General features: G+C 43.8%; 1 protein-coding gene across 1 annotated transcript; it reads right to left on the bottom strand.

Moving 5' to 3' along the window:
* Positions 1-1,175: 1,175 nt before the first annotated feature.
* Positions 1,176-18,934, bottom strand: shisa2b (shisa family member 2b). Its single transcript, XM_080197359.1, has 2 exons — positions 17,863-18,934; positions 1,176-3,749 (listed from the first exon to the last, which is right to left on the bottom strand). The coding sequence occupies exons 1-2, from the start codon at positions 18,197-18,199 to the stop codon at positions 3,187-3,189; spliced, it is 900 nt and encodes a 299-aa protein (XP_080053485.1). The 5' UTR covers positions 18,200-18,934; the 3' UTR covers positions 1,176-3,186.
* Positions 18,935-20,033: the final 1,099 nt, after the last annotated feature.

Here is a 20,033-nt window from a genome sequence, read left to right as displayed (position 1 = left end):
ACAACATTTGTTTAAGGGAAATACACTGTTCAATTCAGTTTCTCTTTCCCTCGCAATATTTCTACACAATAAAATTTATATTTATTTCTATATTACAAAAGAAAGCTATAGCAAAGAGTTTAACCTGAGGGATTTAGAGAAATCATTGAGCATAATGTGAAATGCACACTGATCACTGTAATTCATGAGGCTCTGTACTTCTGCAGCAAGCGTTCAGTTGGTCCAAGTTTCGAAACTGAACAGAAAATTGGGCCAAAGCCAATAAAGTTGCTTCAGTTCCAAAGGCTAACAGAAGCTCTACAGTCTCCTGAGTCAAGAATTTCCTGTTCATTTTGGGTTACATCAAAAGACTGTGTTAGTCCCTGATTATTAACACATGCATTTTAGCGTCACTACACTCCAAAATACTAACTTTTCCCTGAATTTACAAGTACCCACATGTAAGAGGCAGGAGTCCAAATTGTGCAGCGATGGAGCAGCAACATACTATCCCAGTCCAGGTTCGACTTGCTCTTATCAATCAATTCCCACTGCTGATTTCACACAACGTTGCGGATAGCTCATTCAACACTAAAGACATGGAAAAGGTTGGGATCACAAAACTACCTGACTGCACATGGTGAATAGAGAGGGTGGAGTGAAGAAAGTGGAATGATTTGATAACCTCGTGAACATCAAGAGGAAAAAAATATAGGCCTTCAAACAGGAGTTTAAACTTAGCTTTCCTTCGTAGGGAAAAATTATTACAGCGTTAATAGGAGGATGGAAAAACTGAAGATGAGCCTCATACACCCAACAGTCAAATAACTCCAGGAAGAGCCGTAACTTTATAGAAGGGCAGCCATATGGGCTGAACGGTTCCATTGAACAATGCAATTGGGTTTGGGGGGGTGAAGTACTGGTTGTACTGGACAGAAGGCAAAAAATGAAAACACACATTTTTCAATAATTCTCAAAAACATACAGGAACCATGTGGTTTTCCACACAACAGAACATTCTGTTTATAATTACTGCTGAAGTTAAAGAAACAAAAGGATGTTATTACAACCTGGTTTACAAGTTAAATGTTAATTATTTTGTTATCTTTACATATACTATTGGTTCTCTTGCATAAAATTCTGTTGTTTGCGTAATTTTCACTTTGAACGTAAATAACAAATAGATATTTAGAGTTTAATGACATTGTCTTATAAATGACAACAGTATATTTACAAAATGCATTAGTTTTAAAAGGGAAAGGGTGGTGGATGACCTCACTACTTATACATGGTCCCTCCAGATTTCAGCACTGAGAATTAATTGCATGTTTTCACTGCAAAAATTGAAATCAAGTTGAGTATTTGAGACATTCAATTTATATTGCATTCAAATGACAAGGTAATCCAGTGTAAAAGCTGCTTCTTCATAGCTGTTTGTATCGTTTCTATCACAATATCTACCATTAAGATCAAGGAGGATACACTGCTGTAACATATTGTATTTCATAATACAATTTCAATAAAGGACTATCATTGTGTTCTGGTTCAGACTTTTGAAGATTTTTGTCATGAGGTGATTATAAAATGCAGGTAACTTGAATATTATTAATATTTGAATATTTAAAACAAATTGATTCTGAACTATAATCTCCAATTGGTACAGGTTCCAATAAAAACAATTATCATCTAGTAAAATTCTTTGTACCATTTCTAAGTTATTTGAAACAAATGAAAGTGAACTAAAGGCCAGATTTTATTTGGAAAATTATCAGCATTAACTGGGAATGAAGGTCAAACTAAACTTACTGAGCTGGAGATGGACACAAACTCACGATGTAATTAAAATTAAATTTCAGATTAATTTATTCTTCTTTCAAAATTTGTACAACTGTGCAATTTTTAGACACATTTAGTTGTTTTATGAAACGAAGGCGATTGCGAATGCCATACAAGTCATTAGAAAATTATCAGTGATGAATTTGATTAAAAAGATTATGGCACTTTTCCTCTATTGTTAAATGAATTGCTGAGAGTAGATTTGGCTAAGTATAGGTATTTCTTTTTACACTGCTGCAGCCAAGGTGCTAGCAAACTTCAAAGTTCAAATTTGTATTCAAAGTTGAGTCAGGGGTGTTGTTGGCCGGGTTGGGGTGTCAGGAGGAAGATAGTGACGGGGGTCAGTTGTACAGTTACCCAGATAACTATCCATATAAGAAAATCTGAACTATCCAAAGTCTCTGACTCAAACTCAGAGTTGCAAATTTTTTCAGAGGATCCCAGGTGCTTAGAGAATGCCTATTGAGACACTGCATTGGAATCTCAGGAGGGATTCCAAAGCACTGCTTTGGGGTTACAGCCAACTATCTGGACACCAGAAGATCTGGCCTGATCGTTTACTGCTCACTCCCAATCTGAATTCACGTGTGACAATCAGTACAATTGCACTGTCTGCTTGTAAGCAATGAACAGGAATAAATGAACGGCTTTGAGGGTGGCACAGTGGTTAGCACTGCTTCCTCATAGCACCAGGAACCCAGGTTCAATTCCAGCCTTGCATCACTGTCTCTGTTGTGTTTGCACTTTCTCCCCGTGTCAGTGTGGGTTTTTTTCCCCCCAGGTGCTCCAGTTTCCGTCCAAAGATGTGCTGGTTGGGTTATTTGGTTGTGCTAAATTAACTCGTGTGTGGGGATTAGCAAGGTATATGAGGGTTACAGGAATAGGGCCTGGGTGGGATTGTGGACAGTACAGACTCAATGGGCCAAACGGCTTCCTTCTGTACTGTAAGGATTCTATGACTTCCACAACCATCATTTACATCCATGGGTTTCAGTGGGGTAGGATCAGTGAGCAACATATACTGCCATCATTGTGCATGTTTAGTATTCAATGCTAAATGCTTCCAACAGTGACACTGAGCAGCAGTGACAAGAGCATTCATTGGGCAGCACCAAGCACCAGATATTCCAGGAATATCAGTAAGACAGAATTAACCATCAGATCCTCCCATAAACATCAACATGCCAACACTAACTTTCAGATAGCCACAGGATCACCAACAGGGTAACAAATTTAAAAAACATTTTTTTTCCATGTATACATAAAAGACCTTTTTTTGCCATCTCACCTGAGCTAAATTTGACAAAAGAATTGCTTACAAAAGACTCAAGTCGAGTTACGTTTCTCACATTTCAATTGAGAAGCATCTCTCTAAACAGTTACTGTTGTGTACACTAGCTGTTCAGTATTCCCACTGACGTGAGGGAAGGGAGTCTGCATTTGTCGAAAACCATTCTGCAATCCATCTATGTAAGGCGGCGTAGGGGTCATTGCCAAAGAGTCATGTTGAACAGCATAACCCAAATACTGAGGGTGTAAAAACTGAGCCTGATGTGGCATCATCTGTGGAGCTTGCTGGCAGTTCATCATTGAGAAATTAGCTGGCATATTCAAGTAAATATTATTCATTGTCCCTTCTGTTGGCAGACAGCAGTTTGTCTGTGTTCTTAAAGGGGGAGCCCTACCCCCTGAGTTGGCACTGGAGCTGGAGCTGGCAGCAGTGCTGGACTGCCGTGATGAGGATCCTCTGGGATTGCCGGAACTGGAAATCATAGGGATAGTTTCCATAAGGCGGTTTTCGGTTGGAGCTCGGCTCTGTTGTGGCTCTTGCTTGGGCTTGAGGCACCTGCAGCAGCAAACTGCCACAAACGAGCCCACGATGACAAAGGCCACAAACACGGAGCCAACAATGAGGAAAGGCACATAGATTGGCACTGGAGGAAAACAAACACCATGTTATTAACAATCAGAAATTACAGGAGGAAATAAACACAGCTGACAACAGATGCAGAATACATTAGCTACAGTTATAGTCTAACAGAACTGATGTTCTCCTAGTCTCTGCGTAAATAACTAATAACACTTGAACAAACATTAATGGGTGGCTGAAAAAGTATAAAACACAAAATTCCATTTGTAGCATAGCTAATGATTGGTGGAGGTTTAATATTGCTTTTGTATGTTGTCAGCTTAGGATGAGGGGGAGAGGTATAACACGAATATTAGAGGGAGGTTTTTCACACAGAGGGTAGTGGGGGTATGGAATGCTCTGTCAAGCAAGGTGGTGGAGGCAGGCACGCTAGAGTTGTTTAAGAGTTACTTAGACAGGCACATGAGTGGGTTGGAGATGGAAGGATATAGGAGATTGTTTTAAATAAGGTTCATTAGCATTGCGACGTCCCTGGTAATGTATAAGGATGTGGAATGATACTAATGTTTTTCTCTTTTACTTCACAGGTTTTAAGTCGGTCCGCCTTGTTGTCCAACGAGGGGCATACACGCGATGGGTCGTACAAGGGCTGCTCTTGGATGTTCGAGAATAGCCTAGTACTTCATGTCGTTAGTGTGTGCTTAAACTGGACCAGATGCTGGGCAACACGACAGCTCAGTGACTATCACTGTTTGCTGTGCAGACACATGGATTTGCGCCAGTGTCTGTGGGAGTTTGCACATTCTCCCCGTGCTTGCGTGGGTTTTTTTCCGGGTGCTCCGGTTTCCTCCCACACCCCAAAGGTGTGCTATTAGGCAGATTGGAGGTAATAAATTGTCCCCAAATTAGTTTTCCCTCAACGTGGAATGCCATAAGCATAGATAAGGGTCATGGGTGGAGGGGGGACTGGTAATGTTAAAATGGCAGCGCGGGCTCGTTGGGCCGAAGGGCCTATTTCCCGGGCTGTTTTTGTTCTTTGTTCTTTGTCTGTTTCCCGGGCTGTTTTTGTTCTTAGTGCACATTCTCCACACAAGCCACTTCCTAACCCTCTTCATCTGACCACCAACGTAGCCTTCTATTCTTTTCTCCCTCATACTCATTCATCTTGCCCCTCACTACATCTACGTCATTCGCCTCAACGACTTGTGATAACATGTTCCACGTTCTAACTACTCTCTGGGTGAAAGGAATTTCTCCTGAATTCTCTATTGGATTGGTGGTTACCAATACTCAAGATGTAACTGAGAAGGAGGAAAAGAACTGTGATAGGAATTCATAGACATCCTATTACAGCTAGAATCCACTGCTTGTAACGAAAGCAACGAGTTCCAAGGCTCATTGAACATTTATATATTTCCTGCTATTTCTGACTGCCTTGTGAAATACAGAATTAGAAATAATTTCAAAAAGCTTTGATTATACTGTATTGTTACTCAACCATTTTAACATGTTTTAGACTAGTTTTACTTCAGAATGCAAGCTGCTCAGATGTTTAGTCAGTTGAATTTTATTCCTGCAGTGAAACAAGTTTGATAAATTGCTTTTCTGTTAGCTGCGTAGTCACTGTGTCAGTGCACACACAGAGTGCATTACACTGTTCCCATTTTAGTTCTTTGATTTGAGGTTCAGATTGGATTTCATTTGATTTACTGAATGTATTCAGAGTGCTCTCCTGGTCAGAAATATACATTATTTATTACCTATGCTCATATGACCTTTTGTGTCCATTTCAGCATAGGTTATGGCTGCTGCTTCAGACCAGAGCTCATTACTTCTTGTTCCTTTTTCTTTTCTTGACCCCTTTCCCCTTAGCCATACTGCCTTTCCTTTCTTGCCTCTCTGATATTTTATATCCACTCCTGCTACATTGTCCCTACTCAAACCAATCACTATTCTTCAGCCTCTTACCCTCCTGGCTCCAAAACATGTTGAATCCCCCTAAAATAAGCACAGGTGCCCCTCTAGGCATAGGCCAAAAGGCCCACAGGTGTCCTGTTCAGTAGCAACCCCAAATGTTCCATTTTCCTTTCTGTTCACCTTCCCAACTCACCAAACTCAGTCTCATCTCATTCACCACAACAATTGCTTTGGGCTGTCAGCAGATGAACCCTCTCCAATTTTCCTTCCGAATGCCCTGAACAATCGAATCCCTACAGTGCATGAGGAGATCATTCGGCCCATCAAGTCTGTACTGACCCTCCAAAAGAGCATCCCACTCACTTCTGCCCTATCCCTATAACCCCAGGTATTTACCATAGCTTATCCACCTAACCTACACATCTTTGGACAGTAAGGGACAATTTAGCATGGCCGATCCATCTAATTTACACATCTTTGGAATGGGGGGAGGAAACCGGAGCACCCAGAGGAAGTGCATGCAGAAATGGGGATAATGTACACTCACCCAAGGCCGGAACTGGACCCAGATCGCCGGAGCTGAGAGGCAGCAGTGCTAACCCCTGTGCTGCCCTGAAGAGTAAGTATAATCTGTGGCTTATTTTCTTTATTGACTATTATCTCTTTAAACTCCAAGCCCCTACCCGCACCTTTAAACATGAGTGAGGAGCTTGTGGATTTATTTGTCACCATGGTTGAGACCACCCACTCAGCTTCCTCTACTGCATCTCTCCTCTTCCCCAAGCACACCAAGCCAATTTGCCACCTTGCTAGTGTTCCCATCTCCCTCCAATGTCTTCCAAGACCCTTTTCAAGTCTATCACAAACCTGAGACCAACCTTAGATAATTGGGCAGGGACTTTAACAGAGTTATATGCCTGAGCCTGGCAAACTGAAAACTGGACGGTGACTTTTGTTTGTTGCCACCATCTTCCTCTAGCTTGGAAGGTGATGTAATCTACCTACCCCAGACAATATCACACTCTGACTGACTGGCAAAAGCGACATTTCATGTTCCCCCTGCCCCCCTTCTTAAACATTCATTCTTTTGAAATCTGTATGGATTTTGGTTCCAGTTCCGATACAGCATTTCATGTTCCTGATGTTAAAAAATTATCACAACCCCTTTGTTCTTTGTGACAATTTTAAATTAAGATGTAATTACCACCTCTATTACCACTGATCCTCACTCCCTTTGTTGCTCTGGCGTCTTGGCACCAACATAGAATATTGGACACAATATTCCAATTGTAGCATAGCCAATGATTGGTGCAGATTTAATATTGCTTTTGTATATTGTCATCTTTCCCAGTTCTCAGATGTATTCCCATTCTTCCTACAAACAACAATCCACCAAGAACAGATTTACCAGGATGCTACCAGGACTTGGTGGTTTGGGTTATAAGGAGAGGCTGGATAGACCGGGACTTTTTTCTCTGGAGCATAGAAGGCTGAGGGTGATCTTATGGAGATCTATAAAATAATGACGGGTGCGGATCAGTCAATATCTTTTCCCAAAGGACGGGGCGTCTAAAACTAGAGGGCATAGGTTTAAGGTGAGAGGGAAGAAATGCAAAAGTGTCCAGAGGGGTAGTTGTTTCCACACAAAGGGTGGTGAGTGTCTGGAACAAGCTGCCAGAGGTAGTAGGGGAGGTGGGTACAATATCTTTTAAAAAGCATTTAGACAATTACATGAGTAAAATGGGTATAGAGGAATATGGGCCAAATGCAGGCACTTGGGATTAGCTTAGGGGCTTTAAAAATGAAGGGCGGCATGGACAAGTTGGGCTGAAGAGCCCATTTCCATGCTGTAAGTCTCTATGACTCCAAGAGCTCAGACCAGCAGTAATGATTCTAGATGACAGGCAGCCATAGAATTTCAGCCTTGATATTTAATTGTAAGTTAAATGACCACCAGTCCAGCTTTAATAAGAACTACCATATAATCACAATGGAATAAGGTAGTACATTTTTCAGAATTTACGCTTGGTGTCAGAACACAAATGTGGAAAGGTAACTTCTTGTCATTGCCAGTTACAGCAAGTTCGAGTGTGAGAGCTCTGTGTGAGTTGCAAAGGGCTTTCTTTTCCACACAAGTGAAACAAGACCCAGTGCTCATTATCACTGTCAACAAATATTCTTGTTTGTTTTAAAAGCTCACGTGTCCTGATAGATTCCCTATGCATGTTGTCATAGAAAATCCCTCTGCATGAAAGGATTTATGCCACAATGCACATGAATGCCAAAAGTTAAGGCCCATTTAATTATCACAGAGCTATAATTAGCTTTACATTTCAATCATGCAAGTATTCACTCTCTGTGAATAATGTTGTCTGATTGCTGATTTTAGACTGGGTAAAATACCCAATGTAACCTGCAGAAATGCCCATGCATAATTTTCAGTACATGTTGGGGTTGGAATAAATGACCTCAAGTCCAATCCTTGAAATGCAGCACAAATAATACCATCACTGACATTTATATGGCACTTTATCACGTTGCAAGGCATTTTTAGATATTTCAGTGAATTAATTACTTTTAAAGTGCACTTACATAATGCAAGTGCACCTGCAGCAGCCACTCTGCATGAACAATGCTCCACAAATAGAAATGAGATAACTGAACATCCAGTCTGCCTACCCGATGAATTGTCCATAAATGGAATGCAGAAAAACAGTAAAACACATTGGTTTTCATTCTAGGTCTGGCAGCATCAGAACTGCAAATAATTTGGACTCGGCACCCAGTGAGATTTGCACAGCAGCTTGATACATCTCAGCTGATGGAGGCATGTTGGAATAAAATAATTTCATTGAGCCAACATAACTGGCCCAAATTACAAAATCCACCGCAACATGGGTGAACATAAGAAATAGGAGCAGGAGTAGGCCATCTAGCCCCTCGAGCCTGCCCCGCCATTCAATAAGATCATGGCTGATCTGTCGTGTCTCAGTTCCACATTCCCGCCCTCTCCCCATAACCCTTAATCCCCTTGCCTATCAAAAACCTATCAACCCGCGTCTTGAATATATTTAGCGAGGCAGCCTCCACCACTTCAACGGGCAGAGAATTCCAGAGATTCACCACCCTTTGAGTGAAGAAGATCCTGTTCTAAACCGCCCCCCCACTTTATCTTGAGGCTGCGCCTTCTAGTCCTACTGTCCTTTCTGAGCAGGAAGAGCCTCTCCACCTCTATCCTATCCATCCCATTCATCATCTTATATGTCTCAACGAGATCTCCCCTCATTCTTCTAAACTCTAACGAGTACAAGCCTAGTTTATTCAGCCTCTCATCATAGTTCAACCCCCCCTCAACTCTGGTATCAGCCTAGTAAACCTCCTCTGCACTCCCTCCAAGGCCAAAATATCCTTGCGTAAGTGCGGCGACCAAAACTGCACACAGTACTCCAGCTGCGGCCTCACCAGTGCCCTGTACAGTTGCAGCAAGACCTCCCTACTTTTATATTCAATCCCCCTCGCTATGAAGGCTAGCATCCCATTTGCCTTCCTGACCACCTGCTGCACCTGCAGGCTGGATTTTTGCGACTCATGCGCAAGGACCCCAAGGTCCCTCTGCACCGTCGCATGCTGCAGTTTTTCGCCATGTAAGTAATAGTCCTCCCTACCATTATTCCTACCAAAGTGGACCACCTCACACTTGCCAACATTAAATTCCATTTGCCATTTCCTGGCCCATTCGCCCAGCCTATCTAGATCCTTCTGCAGACTCTCCACACCCTCCGCACGATATGCTGTTCCACCAATCTTGGTGTCATCAGCAAATTTCGACACCCTACACTCGGTTCCCTCCTCCAGATCATCTATATAAATGGTAAATAGCTGAGGCCCCAGCACCGACCCCTGGGGCACTCCACTAGTCACCAACCGCCAATCCAAATAGCACCCATTGACCCCCACTCTCTGCCTCCTATTTGACAGCCAATCCCCTATCCATGCTAACACCCTACCCCCAACTGCATGCCCCCTGACCTTCTGTAATAACCTCTTGTGAGGCACCTTATCAAACGCCTTCTGAAAATCAAGAAACACCACATCCACCGGCTCTCCTCTATCCACCGCCCTAGACACATCCTCATAGAACTCCAATAAATTCGTCAGACACGACTTCCCCTTAATGAAACCGTGCTGCGTCTGCTCTATCAAACAATTCTCCTCAAGATGCTTCGCTATTTTCTCCTTGATCACGGATTCTAACATTTTACCTACAACAGACATTAAACTAACCGGCCTATAATTCCCTGCCTTTTGCCTGCCACCCTTCTTAAACAACGGCGTAACATTAGCCGTTTTCCAATCTTCCGGCACTTCCCCGGAATCCAGCGACGTCTGGAAAATAACCACCAAGGCATCCACTATCACCTCCGCCATTTCTTTCAGAACCCTTGGATGCATTCCATCCGGTCCTGGGGACTCGTCCACAATCAGTCCCTCCAGTCTGTCGAGCACCACCTCTCTAGTAACAATAATGTCATTCAGGCCCTCCACTCCTACCATCTTTCCATCGCTAACACCTGGCAATTTATTCACGTCCTCCTCCGTGAAGACCGAAACAAAAAAGTTATTCAAGGCCTCAGCCATTTCCCCATCCCCTACCTCTAAGTCCCCCCTCTCATCCTCTAAGGGTCCAACGTTCACCCTAGTCAGCCTCTTCCTTTTTATATATTTATAAAAACTCTTACTATCCTTTTTTATATTTAGTGCTAGCCCAGCTTCATAGTTTACCCTACCCTTCTTTATCAACTTCTTTGTCATTCTTTGTCAACATTTAAACCTCTCCCAATCCTCTTCTCGCCCACTACTCTTAGCCACTCTAAATGCATCTGCTTTTAATTTAATACTCTCCTTTACCTCCTTCGTTATCCACGGCTGATTATCTCTCCTCCTACTATCCTTTTTAACCATCAGAATAAATTTCTGCTGAGCACCAAGAAAGATCTCCTTAAAGATCCTCCACTGCTCCTCAGCAGACCTACCTTCCAACGCGCTCCCCCAATCAACATTCGCCAATTCCTCTCTCATCCTACCGTGCTCCCCTCTGTTCAAACAAAGGACACATGTCCGGGAACCCACTTTCTCCTCCTCCATCTGCATCAGAAACTCCACCATACAATGATCACTCTTCCCAAGAGGATCCTTCACCACAAGGTCCCTAATTCTACCCGCCTCATTACATAACACCAGATCCAAGATAGCTCGCTCCCTCGTCGGCTCCAACACACACTGTTCAAGGAAACTTTCCCGGCAGCATTCCAAGAACTCTTCCTCAAGCCCACCATGTCCAGCATGGGTCGACCAATCAACATGTAGATTGAAATCCCCCATAATTATCGCCATTCCATTCCTGCACGCCGCATTTATTTGCGCGTTAACAGCCCGCCCCACCTCCAGATCATTATTTGGGGGCCTATAGACGACACCCACCAGCGTCTTCCTCCCTTTGCTGTTCCTAATCTCCACCCACAACGATTCAACTTTCTGCTCTTTGGCTCCTATATCATCCCTTACTACCACCCTGATGCTATCCTTAATCAGCAGAGCTACGCCCCCCCCGCTTTTTCCTCCCGCCTATCCTTCCTAAACACTTGATACCCCTGGACATTCAGCTCCCAGTCCCTGTCACCCTGCAGCCCCGTCTCTGTAATGGCCACCAGATCATATCCATTTGTGCTGATCTGCACCACCAGCTCATTCACTTTATTCCGAATGCTTCGTGCATTCAGATAAAGTGCCTTCACCCCAGCCTTCACCTGTACCCTATTTGCCAGAACGCCACCAACCATACTCACGCCCCCTACTCCTTTCATTATTGGGATATCCTTGGCCTCTTCCCTTACCTGTACCCTCTCCTTTACTTTAGACCCGTAACGTCACCTACCCTCGCACCCTGCCCCCCCCAATTAGTTTAAAGCCCTGTCTACAGTCCTATTTACACGATTCGCCAGGACTCTGGTCCCAGCCTGGTTCAGACCAACCCCATCCCACCTGAACAGGTCCCACCTACCCCAATACTGATGCCATTCCCCATAAGTTCAAATCCATTCCTCCCACACCAATCCCTGAGCCACCCATTCACTTCCTTAATGTTAGCAACCCTATGCCCGTCTGCACTCGGTTCAGGCAGTAGTCCAGAGTTAACCACCTTGTCGGTTCTACTTTTTAATTCCATTCCCAGTTTTTCATACTCCCTCCCCAGATCCTCAGCTTGCATTTTGCCTATGTTGTTGGCACCCACATGTACCACAACGACCGGATTCTCACCCTCCCACTCCTGGTTCCTCTGCAGCCTAGATGCGACATCCTGGACCCGAGCACCAGGCAGACAACACACCCTTCTGTGCACTTTGTCATTGTGACAAAGGACAGTGTCAATACCCTTAACCACACTATCCCCAATTACGACTATGTTCCTTTTCACCTTCTCTTTGCCTAAGTCCTGTGTACTGTATTATTCTTGAATCTGAGCACCAAAAGCCAAAATAACAAATGTGTCAATCTAAGATTTTCTTAATAATCTCTTAGCATTTGGATTATATTCTAGGTTACAACACAGTTATTGCTTTAAATTTTGCTACATTACATCAAACCCAGGAGAAAAGGACTGGTAATCTTGCACTTGTTTCTTTTATCAGACTAATCAAATCACTGGGCTTAAGTTATTCCCTTTCCATTCATTTACTAGTGTAGATTAATTTGTTGGTATTGGAGGGAAAATTTAGACCTGTTAACAAAATAACTTTCTCAACTAAAGGTAAGAATAACAAACTTTAATAGGTTTGGAAGCCTAAATTATCTCATTTGATTGAAGGGGAAATATGTTAAATATTAATGTTGCAGCTATATAGGACCCTGGTCAGACCTCACTTGGAGTACTGTGCTCAGTTCTGGTTGTCTCATTACAGGAAGGATGTGGAAGCCATATAAAGGGTGCAGAGGAGATTTGCAAGGATGTTGATTGGGGAACATGCCTTATGAGGATAGGTTGAGGGAGCTCGGTCTTTTCTCCTTGAAGAGATGAAGGATGAGGGGTGACCTGATAGAGGTGTATAAGATGGTGCGAGGTATTGATCAAGTGGATAGTCAGAGGCTTTTTCCCAGGGCTGAAATGGTTGTCACAAGAGGACACAGGTTTAAGGTGCTGGGGAGTAGGTACAGAGGAGACAGCAAGCGACGGTGCAGAGGGACCTTGGGGTCCTTGTGCATGAGTCGCAAAAACCCAGCTTGCAGGTTGCAGCAGGTGGTCAGGAAGGCGAATGGGATGCTGGCCTTCATAGCGAGGGGGATTGAATATAAAAGTAGGGAGGTTTTGCTGCGGCTTTATAGGGCATTGGTGAGGCCGCAGCTGGAGTACTGTGTGCAGTTTTGGGCGCCGTACTTACACAAGGATATTTTGGCCTTGGAGGGAGTGCAGAGGAGGTTTACTAGGCTGATACCGGAGTTGAGGGGGTTGAGCTATGAGGAGAGGCTGAATAAACTAGGCTTGTACTCGTTAGAGTTTAGAAGAATGAGGGGAGATCTCATTGAGACGTATAAGATGATGAATGGGATGGATAGGATAGAGGTGGAGAGACTCTTCCCGCTCAGAAAGGATAGTAGGACTAGGGGGCACAGCCTCAAGATAAAGGGGGGGGGGGGGAGCGGTTTAGAACGGAGTTGAGGAGGAACTTGTTCACTCAAAGGGTGGTGAATCTCTGGAATTCTCTGCCCGTTGAAGTGGTGGAAGCTACCTCGCTAAATATTTTTAAGAAGCGGGTTGATGGGTTTTTGATAAGAGAGGGGATTAAGGGTTATGGGGAGAGGGCGGGAATGTGGAACTGAGCCACGACAGATCAGCCATGATCTTATTGAATGGCGGGGCAGGCTCGAAGGGCTAGATGGCCTACTCCTGCTCCTATTTCTTATGTTCTTATGTTACGTCAAGGGTAAATTTTTCACTCAGAGAGTGGTGGGTGCGTGGAATGGGCTGCCAGCAACAGTGGTGGAGGTGGATTCAATAGGGTCTTTTAAGAGACTTTTAGATAAGTACTTGGAACTTAGTAAGATAGAGGGTTATAGGTAAGCCTTGTAATCTCTAAGGTGGGGACATGTTCAGCACAACTTTGTGGGCCGAAGGGCCTGTATTGTGCTGTAGATTTTCTATGTTTCTATATTTATATTTAAATTATTGTATTAACATTTAGTTAATGACAATTCGAATATCACAGCATTTTGGATGAACATCTTGGGTGACTACTGGTGTGTCGCTTTAACGGTGTTTAGTGGACTTAATTTTCTAAATTACTCTGGCTCAGGAATTCATAGAAACATAGAAAGATACAATCACAGAAAGAAGTCTCATAACACCAGGTTAAAGTCCAACAGGTTTATTTGAAATCATGAGCTTTCGGAGCTCTGTTCCTTCATCAGGGCTTTAACCTGGTGTTGAGAGACTTCTTACTGTGCCCACTCCAATCCAATGTCAGCATCTCCACATCATACATCACAGAAGGAGGTGATCTAGCCCATCGGATGTGTGTTAGCTCTTTGAAAGATTTGTTCAAGTAATCCCACTGCTCTTCTGCCAGAGCCTGTGGTTTTTCTTTCACCTTTTAAGCATTTATTGAATTGCCTTTTGAGAATTAGTGCTGAAGCTGTTTTCACTACATTTGTGGGCTGTGCATTTTCAATCACAACTCACTGTAATGTTCTGCCCAGAATATACCTTAAATATTCCATTTTAGGACCTGTTAGGAAGGATCATCCTGACTCAAAATGTTGGCTCTATTCTCCTTCCATAGATGCTGTCAGAATTGCTGAGTTTCTCCAGCATTTTCGGTTTTTGTTTGTGCTAATATTCCTGTTGAGGCCTGAGATGTTCCATATTTAGACTTCTTGCCCCATGATAAAAATCATAGATGCCTTTCATGGTTGCCTATTCTGCTGTTTACTAGATTTCCAAGTTTCATGTCTCCTGCAAACTTTGAAATTATGATCTGTATGCCTAAGTCCAGGATAATAGTATATCAAAAAGAGCAGTGAACCTACTGACCCCTGCAGTACATTTCTGTGCATATTCCTTCAGTCTGATGTTCATCATTAGTCTCTACTTTCTGTCCCTTAGCCAATTTTGTATCCCTATTGCAACTGTCCCTTCAATCCCCTGGGATTTAATATTCCTTAGTAGCGTGGTGCTGCGTCAAGTCCTACATATACGTCATCAGCAAGCTTTATTATGTCACCAAAGAACTCAATTACGTTAGTCATGTGGTTCAATCAATGGATCTTTCATTGTTTGAAAAAAGTCGTTAAGACTTGTAGGCAACATCTTTACAGCAGTGTGATGGCTGACACTTATTCCAGTCAACATGAACTAATCCATGCTGGAGTACAGAAAACAAAGTGTTTCAGATGAACTAGTTTTATATTACAGAAAGGTTCTCCTGGGTTCACGATGAACAAAGCCTTTGGTCAGAACCTTACAATCAGCTGGGATATGAAACACGTTTCTACTAGCCCTTAGATCAAATTAGGATATTGGACACATTTGTGTCAGTGTCCCATGTCTAACTTCCTTTTACTGGCGATAAAATCATAAATCCTCTTCATGTTTCTCATTCTGTGTCCAGGAATCATATGGGTTATTTGGGCACTGGGAACAACACCCAGCCTCCTGGGATAAGAACATAAGAACATAACCTAACCAAACAAGTGCTGGTGGAAAAGTACCTTCCCATCCAATCATCCCATCTAGACTTCAAGCCAGTTCCCAAGAAGTAAAGTGATATCTTACAAACTCACTCCATTATCTAGTCCTTTAATGCTTCTATCCTCAGTAAAGTATTCCTAACTTGTTGTTTTATTTAGAAGTTAGCCATTCCTGTCCTTGCTTTCATTGACATTCCTACACGAACATGCACTCTAAAGGACAATGTCCTATAATCAGATGTGTGTCAAAAAGTTGCTGATGGTTTCCAGAGTAAGAATTGCGTGTCAGATTTAGTGGCCACTATAGTTTATTATTAAATCACCTCATTAAAGCTTTTACAGTTTCTGGCCCTACTTCATGCTCCCATAAAAGGTGACCCTAATACTTATAGTGAACTTCCGTTTTCAATGCCAGTAAGTGCTGGATGAATGTGCCAAGCAGTATTCAATGCTCATAAAGAAATATCGAACTGAAAAGCTTTTTCTTTCACAGTATAGACCAACACAATACAGATTGCCGGGGTTCAGTGAAATTATACTCGACTTGGTGGATAGGAAGGAGTCAGGAGGGTGATGTTCAAAATTGGGCGAAATGAAAACAATTTGCGTTTGGTTTGGGGGAGGAGGGGGAATCTTCGCCAATTTTTTTATCCGGAGGTTCAGATGTAGGAGTCGAATCAGGATTTATGCCCCGAGTATTGGCAGTAAAACGCCGAATGGACCAAACTGACAGTGAAACACACTGAGTTAAGAGGGACTCAACATGAGACAGGCGGCTTGCTTCACTGCTTTGACAAAATAACTCCTGGAGCATGTGGACATTTCAGGCGCTGTACCACACAAGCAAGTAAATCCCCAGCGAGTTAAAATGATCTCGCTCCAAATAACTTCCCGCTGGGGCTGGAAGCCATGGGAAAGTGACGATGCCGCGTTATTTATTTTGTCTGGTTAATTTGTTGTGTTTTTGTCTGGATGTTTTTGAGGCTCGGTGAACTTGTGTGGTCTTTGAACCGGACTGAGAAGTTACAAATAACCCGCTGAATTAGCTTAATGTTGCCGCAGTCTGTACAAGGGTTAACTTTGCAATATAACAAGTTACTGGTCTAATAGTCTTAAGGTTGAGACTTTTTGCATGTTCATCTTTCGAGACAGAACCAATAAGCAAAGTCCCTTCCTGTACTGATACATCCACAGTAAAAATGTGGCCGATTTTTCGTTCAGCGGATGAATAGGAATTCGCCCATTAATTTAACAGTTGGGACTGTAACAACTCTCCAGCTGTTACTCACAAAGCAGAACTAACGTGTGGCTATTCCCACCTTCTTTAACATGACCTCCCTACAACCAATTATCCGGCACTCTGCCTCACTCCAGCAGCCCGGACACACTGTCAGGTTGATGTGGAGCTGCTGTCCCGCAGTGAGTGGCCCACATTGCTGAGGAATGACCAACAATGACTGCAACCTCCCCTCTACATCTCGGCCTCTCAGCGGAAATCAAGCGTCAGATTAAGCCCGAGGTGGGTGCAATGCCTTACCCTGTCAGCTAGGATCTTATCTGCCTCTCGTGGGGACCATGAATTGGATTCAGTTGGTTTTTAGAGCGAGGAATGGGTTTGGGATTACCCCGGTCACTCTGAGCATTGGCAAGAATGGAGTTTAAAAAATTAAAAATCTTGGTCTTTTGGTTAAAATCAAGCCCTTCTTATCAAGCGCAAGATGGACATTGCCTTTTCTTGTCAGCTTAGATCTTGTTTATCTCTCTTGTGGGGACCCTGAATTAGATTTTGAATTTGAATTTTGGAACAAGCAAGGAATGGATTTGCTGAATCCATTGGCTTTGTAACTGCACAATAACTTCGTTGTTAATGTAATCCTTACTTGTGACTAATAAATAAAAATAAACGTAAGAATGGAGTTTTTTAAACGTCCCCAATAACAGCTCCGAAAGGTACCGACAGATTTCCTGCAGTATTTTAACCCCTTTACACGGGATTGTATTAAAATTAAAAGGTTATTTTGTTTTCTGGGAGAATCGCAGTGGAATCTCGCACGCAGCAGATATACAGCCTTGATGTTATCTACAGTTTCCACGGTGCACGGTTCTTTATAATCTTGGCGAAAGATTAAAACTTCCTGGGCACAAAATCTCCTGAGACACACCAACTTTGTGACAACAGAAACCTGGCTCCCTCTCCCTCCCTCCCCATAGCACAGATTTCATCAGGTTTCTGCTCTGGTGATGGTGGAAATCTGATCAGGAAATCTGCCAACCTGGTGAGGAGACAGAAAGGAGGGAACTCCCCATAAAACTGTCCCTCTGTACATTAAATTTACAGCAAGAACAGGCCATTCGGCCCAGCAAGTCCTTACTGGTCTTTATGTTGCCACACTGACCCTACATGTTCTCCCTCTGTTGTGTTTAGTTCCCCAAATGCATCGATCTTTCATTCAATATTGACAAGTTCTTCTTTTAGAAATATTTTGGATGTGAACAGTGTCCCTCCCGCTCTCTCTTACCTGCCGAGGAGTTGCTGTTGTCTCTGCCCTCGCTGTCGCCTTGCTCCTCGCTGCTGACCGCCGGCTGGTCGTTGTTGCAGTGGCCCTGGTCCAGCCTGGCCTCGGTGCTGGAGCAACAGTAGCGCAGAGAGCAGGAACCGCAGCAGATGGTGGCTGAATCCGCGTCGAAGCGCTCGGGACACTGGAAGCCTTGGTGCCAACTCCCCTGAGAGTCCCGCCAGCCGTGGCAATACTCCCCGGTGGCACTGAGCGGAGCCGGGGCGGACAGGAGAGCAGCCAGGGGCAGCAGCAGCCAGGCCGGCAGCAGTCTGAACCTTCTCATCACCATCAACCCCATCCCAAAGTGGCAGCTCAAACAATAGACAGAAACACCCGCGGTCACCCTTCACAAACACCCCCCTCTCCGCCTCTAGAACATCTTCATCCAAAGTGCTGAGGTCAGAGGGGAAAGGCAGAGAGGCACCAGAAAATATCCTTAAACAGCAAACCAAACTGCAGCCAGACACAACTCAGTCCCCATCTTCAGCCAGTGGCTCCAGGGCGGACAGAGTCAGGCTTCTCATCGAAATTTAACTGAGTTTTTGGTTTGTCCGGGGCAGGGAAGGTGACACTTTGCCCTTTGCCAACATTTCCACGTTGCTTCCTGGCCCGAAGCAGCAGCCAGGAGAACCCAGGACACAGAGAGAGAGAGAGGAGCTCCTTCAGCAAGAAATGAAGCGTCGCTTTAACCCAACTCTGCTGCAGCCACTGAGGATCAGCTCCGTGTGCATCACCTTTAACTCCTGCTGCAATGCTCACAATTATAATCCGCCAGAAACTGTCGCTACTGCATTTTCACATAGACTCTCCGAGCTACATCTGTGCACAAAGGAGGACTGACAACTTTTCTTGTTACAAAAAAACAAACAAAACGCCCGTTCTGCCCACAGGGCTGCCTGTTAACACCCTGGGGGGAGATTTATCTCCTTTACTATCCGTGTGCTTGGCCAGGGTGGGCGATGCTATAGCGTCGCCCCCTGAGCTGAGAGTGATCCCCAGAGCTCAGTACCCCGGCCTCACACGTCCCCCCTCCTCTCTGGCTCTCAGCTCCCTCCACTTGCTGCTCTCCAATGTCTCTCCAGGCTCCTCCACTGGATCATATAGGGGACTCGAACACAGGTCTGAGTCTGCGTGGAAAAAAACAGCCCAGCACCGTCCCATGGGAATTGGAGTTCTTTTTCTCAATGGTCAAACCTCAATTGTGTCTGAACTTAATCACCTGCCTTTTATTCGCTGAGGACGTTTATTAAAAAGCTGGTCCTCACGCTAAGGATTCGCTGGAAATATGTACAATGTTCTTTTTCAAATATGTTTGACCACTGTACACAGGTAGAGACAGACTGAATGACGCCTTGCTGCTTTTACACAGCAGCCTGCTGGCGGTGCAAGTTCAGTACAAGCTGCACACAGGGAGCAACTTTGCAAACGCTCCTCTTGGTTTCCTAACTCACTCCCGTGCCTGAGCCAACGTATCGCATCTCCCTGGAATAAAGGAACTCCCGTAGGGTCAAGACAGGTGTCAACTCTAACGCCTAGTTAAGCTAAACATTTTTGTTTATGGTTTAAGTGATTAAAACCACAGATTAAAGAAAAGGAACAAACACTGGGAATCACGAAAGGAAACTGGAATTGTACAGCAGGTTATTCAAACCCAATCTCTGGTCGAGTTGCACTTGCTGTTTGTTACTATGGTAATAGCAACCCGCAAGTCAAAATGGAGACTTCATTGTCAGACAGGAAATGGGAACTCGAGGATTTTCTAATTTATTTCGACACATTAACGTGCTTCGATAATTTATTACTAGAATGCTCCAGTCGGATAAAGTTATAACATCTATAGCGTTGTGACAATGTAGAATAGGGTGGAATGTGTTAGTTGGTATTTCACAGAGGAGGCAGTTTCATCATTGTGTTTGGAAGCTGTTACTATGCCCAAAAGTACAACTGCAGCATCTAAAACCAATGGGAAGGAGCAGGCAGGCTGCCGTTTCTCTCATTGTCAGTATGTGCACAAATGTGATGTTAAAAAAAACTTTTAAGAGGAGCTCATAGTATCTGGAAATTACAGTGACAGGTGTTGGTATTTACAATCTGTCCCCAGAGGAGTTGTGCAGAACAAATGATCTGCTTAA

Source organism: Carcharhinus amblyrhynchos, chromosome 10 (assembly GCF_965287045.1).
Source record: "Carcharhinus amblyrhynchos chromosome 10, sCarAmb.v2.hapA, whole genome shotgun sequence".
NCBI lineage: Eukaryota > Metazoa > Chordata > Chondrichthyes > Carcharhiniformes > Carcharhinidae > Carcharhinus > Carcharhinus amblyrhynchos.
This window is presented reverse-complemented; position numbering and strand designations above follow the sequence as displayed.